This window comes from Pungitius pungitius, chromosome 5, assembly GCF_949316345.1.
Source record: "Pungitius pungitius chromosome 5, fPunPun2.1, whole genome shotgun sequence".
NCBI lineage: Eukaryota > Metazoa > Chordata > Actinopteri > Perciformes > Gasterosteidae > Pungitius > Pungitius pungitius.
Genome location: NC_084904.1, coordinates 12650850 through 12659714, shown reverse-complemented (window position 1 = coordinate 12659714; position 8865 = coordinate 12650850). Strand labels below are relative to the sequence as shown.

Genomic DNA, 8865 nt, shown 5'->3' with positions numbered 1-8865 from the left:
TCTGCTCCACACATGTTTGGATATCTTCACACCTTTGTAAATAAACACCAATGCAAATGCAGTTTGTATTTCAGAGAGTTGTTTGCGCAGTGCCTTGTGTGTGCGTCTGTAGAGGGTGTCATTGTCTATAAAAGGAACAGCCGAAGCCAGTTGTTTAAAATCCAGTTGGACGGTTTCAAATCCCCCCCTTGCCCTGTGAGAGGAGAATAAAGGGAGGAGGGGGGGTGCGGACGTGTAACCGAGTGCGTGTGTGTGTGTGTGTGTGTGTGTGTGTGTGTGTGTGTGTGTGTGTGTGTGTGTTGTGTACGTGTTTGTGTAGGTGTGTGTCTGTCTGTCTGCATGTCAGATGGACCTTTCCAATCAGGGAAGGGATGTGAGAGACACAGACAGGCAGATATCAGACAGACAGACAGGCAGATATTAGAGTGTGGCAGAGAGAGAGAGAGAGAGAGAGAGAGAGAGAGAGAGGAGGGGGGGGGGTGGAGCTGTTCGGGAGGAGGCGCGGCCACAATCCTGTCACTCACTGGCAGTTGCCATGGTGAGCGGGCGTGTCCCGAACAGCGGGACATCCAATGGGAGAAGACGCTGCTTGTGTCACCATGGTGACGGGGCTGTGCCCAGGGAGGTTGTGATGGGTTGACAGGTGCGTGACAATCGGAGCTCTCTGCAAGCATGTACGCCAAAGGCAAGAGTAGCAGCGTGCCGTCCGACAGCCAAGCCAGAGAAAAGTAAGTTTTATTCATGGGGGAGGAAACCGCGGTTGGGGGCGGGGGGAAGAGGACGGGCGGCCGGGGGCAGTCGCACGCGGAGCCGCGGCAGAGGGAGGGCACACGGCGCCACACGGAGCTCTCTGCTCTGCGAGGCTCGGAAAGTTAACCGCTTCGTCTTATTTGAAGATATAAAAAAACAAATCATTTTTGTTGTCGCCGTTTCACTTTAGTCAGATAACGAGGGGGAGAATGTAGTGTGCAGTTACTGCTTCACTGTCACGTTTCAGCATGTTCTTCTTCTCTTGGGGGTGTCTCTCATGTCTTTTCTGTCTTATTCCGAGTTATTTCGTTTTTTAACTGTTGGTAACGTAGTTTTGCATTGCCTAGGACCCCTGCGTGGCTTTCATGAACAATCCAAAAAAAAAAAATCCAATCGTTTTGGGTCGTAGTGGACGGCTGAGTCCACGTCGCGAGGTGTGCCGCGCGTCCGGTGCCGCGCGCCTCGAGTCCACGCACCGCCACAGGCTCGCACTCGGTCCGGCGTTCTCACTTGTTTTCAATAGTTGTTCATATAGAAAAAGGTATATAAAAATGTTATGGTAATACTTGTTATAGCTGTGCTGAGCCCCTTTTCTACATCGATAGTGTTCACATGGTTCATGGAAGTAATCAGGCTTTTCCCCTTTTGAGTCAATTTGGAGATGGACAGGTCAGTGTGAGTAGAACACAGTTCAAATAGAATGATCTGGTTGTTTTATTTAAACCATTGGTGTGCAGTCTGTCACACCATTGGCCTACTTTTAAAAGCTACTTCTTATCAGATGAAATGTGAACATGTGAAAAAACCAACACTGTGCTGCACAGAGAATAATCAATCGAGAGCGCTTCAGGTTGAAGGCTGATCAGATGCATTCAGACCAGGCTGCTGGCTTCTCTTTGGGGTGCCCAATGTGACAAAGTCAGTGAGCGGGGGTCATATCAGAACCCACTGTGAGGGAGGAAGTGTTTGCTCTCTCACAGTCGGGATATATACAGAAATACATCCCAGTTGTTTTCAGTAGTTGCCACCTGTGAGAGTCATTTTGGGGTTATTTGTCTTAATAGTGTCTCCACAGACTACTTGTTCTGTCTTTTGAATCTAGTTGACTCTGTTTTTCGACAGTGGAAGCGAGTGTTCAGATCCTCAATCCCCCAAAGAGAACGTTTGGACCGATTAGTGATGTGTGTGATAAACCTTCCTGTTGGGGAACGCAGCTGATATTTGCTTTGTACAAGTGTTACTCAGAGGTCCCCTGACAGTTTGGGCCGCTCAGGTCACTTATGATGGAGAGACATCAGTTCACATTGTAAACATGCTGTGTTGACATGAAGTGGGCTGTGTGCTTTGTTTAAAGGATGTGCCTGACATGATAATACATGAGTAAAGATCTAGGGGCTTCTCGGAGGTTTAACGTTTATAGACACCTAGCTTTCATATACATACTGATGTTTTATTGAGCATTGGTCTATTTCAGCCACAAATGTGTAAGTTTGGTAAATGAACAATCCAACGTGTGCTGATTATTTTGGAGGCGGGTAAACGTTTAGATCTCCCTGTCTGGCATCCCGTTTTATGTATTGTTGTTGCAATTCTTTTTCATTTTCTGCGTTTATGTTTTGAGGCGAGGGTCTTGATTCCATGGGGGGGGGGGGGACCACCCACAACAAAAAAAAGGACTTGGTGACAAGAAAACCCCAGATGAAAAGGCCGCGAAACGTTTCATTAGTCTTTTAACTAGCAGCCTTGTTTGTCGGGTTGTGTGTATCAGAAAAGCCGAGCCGAGTCTCCAGTTGTTTTCATTTCTGCAGCACAGCCGGGATCAAAGAGACGGAGGGCAACAACAGATTGAGGGAAAGACGTAGGAGGGGGGAACAGAGCAGGACTAGGGGAATTTGCCCGATCATTAGTTTCCAGTGTTGTCGTATTGACCTCAGGATGGTCCCCCCGCAGACACAGGACTCTGGCACCTCGCCCATCACAGATCTAAAGTAGCCCAAAATGCAACTGACCTCTGTGAAACTCCTCACTGTGATAAGAATCGGATTTGTACGGTGGGATCTCGCTTGAGATGATTTGGGAATCACATATTTCCAAAGGTGTATGTGGTGGCTTTGCAGTTAGTATACTTAGAGGGATAGAAATCTTACTGTAGGAGATTCACAAAATGCATCACATTTTAAGAAACATTAAACCCTGTATAAAGGTGTTGAATCTGCTAGAGGTTGGCAAAGACATAAGGGAAGCTTCATCTTCTCTCTCTCTATAGATGTTGCATGGACACAGTCTATTATTTCAGCGGGTCAGTGTTCTTAAGGTAAAAACATTTCAGAAAGGATTAAGGTATTCTACAGCTCAAAATGTTACTAACAATGGGATTAATCAGCATTGTCCACAATTGTTGAATACAAGTATCTATTTTCTCTAGTCCTTTTAGAGAAAAAGGTCACAGACGGGAATTAGCCTAGAAGGGAAAATTATTTTCCATTCAACTGACATTTCTCCAGATTGTAATTCTTTTATTGCATACATTATTTGATAAGAAAACACAGACTCCATAAAACGGTACACAAATATTTAAGAGCATTAAAGCGTCTCTCTGGCTCTGAGACGGAGTCCGTCTCTCCTCCCGCTGGCTCTACCTGTGTGTTCCGGTCTGCACTTGATCCTGATTGGGAGTGACAGTACACGACCACTGACTGTGTACTGCAGGTGCTCAACGAGTGTAGGTTTCACTCACTGGCAGTTAGAGGACACATTCCACATCATTCTGGAATTGGGACCCTGAGTTGCATTGCAGCACATAGTAAAAAAAAAGAACCTTTTCTCACTTCAATGAATGTGATGAATCATTAAACATGAAAACGTAAAAAACAAACACAGAGGCATGTAAATCTTCTTTCACAAATGTAACTGGTTTCGTATATTTTCCCCTAGAGAGTAGAACTTAGTTTTTTTTTTTTTTTTTTTTTTTACCAGACTAATAAACACAAACTGTAAAGTCACACATGTGGAAAGTCCAACTATTGCAAGTGCTGTTGTTCAGTCTATTCAACCATAAACCTGGTGCAGACGTAATCATTTCTGGTGCTGTGAGGATCATCATTCTGCACACAGACACACGCACACAGCTACTTCTGAACTGAGACACCTCAGAATCCTGCCAGCGAGCTGCCAATGCAGCATTGCGCAGACTGAGACAAAGCAGTGCATGCTGGGAGTGTTTATCCTACAGAAGCAATTCCGGCTGCCACTCTGGCCCTGACAGTGAGTTGCGTTACAGGAGAACTACAATAGAAATGGAGTATCTCACACACACACACACACACACACACACACACACACACACACACACACACACACACACACACACACATAGTGAATAGTCACAATGCCACAATGCATCAACTTTGCATTATTTTCTCAGTGCCAGCAGCCGCCACCGTATGACTGTAATTGACATGGTTTATGTTTGTTTTCTACATCTCAGTGCCCTTGAAGAGTGATAGATGCCCTCTCATTAGCCAAAAGAAAGAGTTAGATCATATGTTTGAGCATAAATATCAGAATGTTGGGTGATAAACATTTAATAGTCAGCCTGATGAAAGGAGTAGCTGAGTGTAGGGAATGTAACCAACACACTTTGGTGCCGGTTCGTCCCAAAGGTCAGGTCCAAGCGACGAGCCCCTTAACCCGAACATGAGAGCCACGCGGTGGGATAAAGCTTTGTGTAAGCGGACAGAGGACGCTCTAAACGTGCGTGACGACGGGTTGATGCAGGTGTACACGCCTGTGAGCCCATCTGAGCTGTCCCGTTTGCAGCCCTTTTCGCCATGCGTTTCATCCCTCAAAATCAACCTCCATCGGCCTGACACGCTGCCTGTGTGAACGTGAACTACGACGCGCAGTGATCATTACTCTGCTAATAGCCTCTCTCGTGGGGTATTTGTGAACTATTGCGAAAAAACGGAGAACTGTCACCGATCGTTGTCTCTCAGCAACGGCAAGTGAAAGATATCGACTTAAAACTGCAGCTGATGTATTTAATCTGCGGTGCGTTTTCGATTAGCATCACTCTGGGGTTACGAGAAGAAATGGAGCTATATGTTTTTTTTTTTTTCTCTGGGTATACTGAGCTCTCTTCAAACCAGAGTGATGGTGACAGTTTGACAAGGCCCTGATAGGAAACTCGTTTTAACCTGCTGAACATATAGTGGCTGTTAGAAGTCCTCTTTTATCTGATGGCACCGCGTCTCTCTCTCATCCTCGCTGCCAGAGATGTTACTTGCAACACAAGCGCTATCAAAGCAGCGGCCTCTTATTGAGCTGTGTGAGGCGGGGGGGGGGGTGTGACTGCCTCTGATCGACGCATGCAGGAAAAAAAAGGTTGCGAACGTGTCAATCAACAGAGAGCACCTCGTGGAAGGCATTCTCACAGGACGCCTCAGGGTCCTTGAGAAGGATTGAGGTGACAAAAGGACCTCCGCCGGTAGCGGAGAGTAGCGCGAGAGGAGGAGAGGGCACGGCATCCACAAAGCCGCTTATCACTCCCTTTTTAAAGGACACAGGTTGTGTACCCGGAATTCAAATATTCAATTCCTTTTTCTGCAGTTGTCTTCTCTTATTGGATCCCATTCCTGTTCTCTGCAATAGTTACAGTGGATCAGGTTCATCTGTGGGAAAGGGGTAATGACATTTTGGGGCGAGGAGGATTCAGATCAGTGCAATGTGGACGAGTGAGACATGAAGCAAAGAAGGGGCACATTTCATCCTACGCTCTGCTGACCATGACTGTAAACTGTGATCCATGCTGTCACTCCTTGTTCATTTTGTTAGTGGTAGCACTTGTGGTTTTGTTAGGAGGCCTATTTTTTTCTTTCTTTCTGCCCCGTGGTGACACCAAATATGCACAGCTTTGCTCTAAACCGCAACACGGCAGGGACGCTCCCCCGGAGCACTTCCTGTAACCTGAGAGGCCCGGACAAAAGTAAATGCTGTCGTTGGAAACAGCACTTATCGTCCACCACGGGCTGCGTTGAGAAAGCCACACTTATTTACTCTAGCAGCATACGTGTGTATGGTAGTCATCTTTTTTCTCTCTTTTTGTGTCCCACACACTGGCCTTGTGCTCAGCGGTGGGGCTCAACTCGCATTGCGCTTGTAGGAGCCGTGTAGTGCGACGGTGCAAACGCTGCTGTGCCTCTCCTGCCCGCCGAGCGTAGTGGAGGCTGGTTGGAGGCCCCGCTGCTGATATTCCTCCATCATTGATATGCAAGCTGCGTCGCACAGGCGCTAGCGCAAGGTTAAGCAAGCGTGACGGCCGGGCTTAGGATCTGCTTCAGACACTCTTCTCTCCTGCACACACACACACACACACACACACACACACACACACACACACACACACACACACACACACACACACACACACACACACACACACACACACACACACACACACACACACATATTGTGTTCCTCTGGCTTCTATGTGCACAGTCCTCCGCCCTTCTATCTGGGTCTCAACTGTCTTGTCTATTTTATGAAGTTAAGCCAGACAGTTCTTCATGATATTTCTCCATTAATTTGCCGTCCTTAAATTACCGACATGGGAAAATCCGTCCGCTGATCCTTCTAAAGTCTGCCATGACATTTTCTCCCACCTGAATACACTATATCCTCTTGCTGAGGATTTAAATCTCTGACATTGAGTTCTTGACTTTTTAAGGTCCACTAAATGCCATTTGTCATCCGTAGAGAAGCGGGAAGAATGAATGAGTGACACAAGGTGCACAGCAGGGCAACAGCTAACCAACAGAGAATAAAGATAACTACTATCTTTTTTTTGCTCTTGTTATTAAATAGTATTTTAATTTAAAGACATACCAGTGCTTTAGACTTCTAATTCATACAACGTCATGTTGCAGTATGATGTACTCCGCTGAATGGTTTGTAATTTATTTATACTTCCTCTGGAGCGTCTGTGCAGGCCTTAATAGCCTCACATTCTTCCCTAAATTGCTCTAGATTGCCTTCATCTATATCAGCGTCTTTTATCTCATCTCAGAGGTCTGTTGTTCAAAAGAACAGAGGCCCATTAGAGCCCGTAGAAAGGAATTCTAATCCTATAAGATTAGAGCATCGTCTCCTCCTCGCTGGAGTTGCTGCTGATTGTGGAATGTTGCAGTGTGCGAGCTGAACAATGACAGCGTGTCGCTGGATGGTCTGTGGAGCACGCGGTTGTCGCATCCCTCGCACCGCGTTCTACTGTATGGGAAACATACAGGCTTAACGTGTGTGGAAACCCCTCAGCGCCACTGTGTGTGTGTGTGTGTGTGTGGAAAGAAAGTCAGGTGTGTGTAAGTTTTAAAAGAGAGACGATCCTCAATCTTTCCCATCACAGGGGATAACAACAGTCTACTCTTCCATCCTTCCTTATCATATTTATCACTCTACGACTGCCCAGTTTTCCACGGCAAAATTTGGCTTTTAACATTAAGGACAAACGGTCAGTTGGTCCTTATTTTTACATATTGTTTATTTATTACACTCCATTACTCCCAACACAACAGCGCTGCAATACCTGCATCAAGGTTACCACGTTCATGTTTCAATGTCTCAATTGTCTATTTAAAAATCCCACTGTACTTAAGTGCTCTTTATTTAAGGTCTTCTTTGTAGTGCGCTAAATCAATTCGTCAAATACGAGCCAATCCGTGCAAGTAGTCGTGCCACATTTCACCAGTTCAAGGCCTCCAGACATGAGAGATTGCTGCACTTTACTTTACGTCATTGTAAATTGTCTCCAGCCTCATACTGCACTTGCAAAGCTGGGGATTTCTGTTACAGGTACGACAGCCTCTACACACACAGTCTGTTTGACTCTGTGAAACGCTGCAAATCGACTTTAATGTAATACAGTAATTAACCTTCTATGATCACTAAGTGTTTTCATCCAACTCCTAAGTTCTCTCTGTAAACAGCGGTTTAATATTCTGGGCTTCGTGGCTTTGTTGTATTTGAAGATTTACTGTAACAGCATGTCGAGGAAGTTGAACAAGGAAAACACTCCTAAAAATCATTGCTGTTCTTTCAACTGTGAAATTAAACAAACTTCCCACGAGAGGTGACTCAATCTAAACAAATCAAAGCCAATGAAATGGAACTCGAATTAAGAAAGCGATGGATTTACCTCTGCTTTTATTTGATCCATCCACTTTAAATGTTCTGCAAACACATTCCCCTTTTAGAAAAATCCCGCTTGTTAAAACCACCGTGTAATGTGTAAATGACAGATTGTTGTATTAAGGTCACAACTGGATTTTTGCCTTAATTAGTATGTTCGTAAACACCGAGTTATGCCTCTGTTTCTCCCTCTCTGTGATAAGCTGGCATTTCCTGTTATCTCAGCCCAGGGCATTGTTGTCTGCTCCATGAGACGAGTCTCTGCAATGCTGAGGGAAAATGGACTGTTTCACTTTGTCTGATTGTTTCTGTACGAGGCGGGGGGTGGGGATGCTTCCTTTTTTTATTGTATTGTCTTTCAAGTCTAGTTGCAGCTGCACTAATTTTGGGGAGTGTATCCTGCCAAAGCTGTCACCAGTTTGTCAGCATAGTTTGGTACACTTCCCCGAACGGACCGACAAGCAAACACAGAGCAACATTTTGAATTTGTCAATATTCTTATCATCAAGGCGCTCCTTTTAGTTTTGGTTTTACTGCATCTGTTCCAGTGACATGATCAGAAATGGTCGTTTTTCAATAAAAGATGTTAAACATCTAGTTTCAGCTGATTGATATTAAAGTGATAGTAGAAACGTCTTTGGGATTTTTAGTTTGACATGAACAAAACCAGCAATATGATGAAGAACATTGAGCTTTTGGAAATTGTGATGGGTGTTTCGTACAGTTTTCTTCTATTTTAAAGACCAAAACATTATAGAACCGATTAATCAATTACGAATATGAATACCCAAAACCCAAAAGCAGCTACATTTTGTGACATCAATAATATTTGCTTTGAGATCCACCTTTTCTCTCACAATACTGATATCAATACTATACATGTTTTTAATGTAACACAGGGCTATAATTATTTCTCACTCGCTCTCTTGGTGG

General features: G+C 44.9%; 1 protein-coding gene across 1 annotated transcript in view; it reads left to right on the top strand.

Annotated features, from left to right (window-relative positions):
- The first annotated feature begins 557 nt into the window (after positions 1-557).
- The window catches only part of ssbp2a (single stranded DNA binding protein 2a), a 39814-nt gene continuing 31506 nt past the window's right edge, over positions 558-8865 (top strand). The window contains exon 1 of the mRNA XM_037482634.2: positions 558-728. Coding sequence (XP_037338531.1) covers positions 673-728 — 56 coding nt within the window. The 5' untranslated portion in view covers positions 558-672. The remainder of the gene's footprint in view (positions 729-8865) is intronic.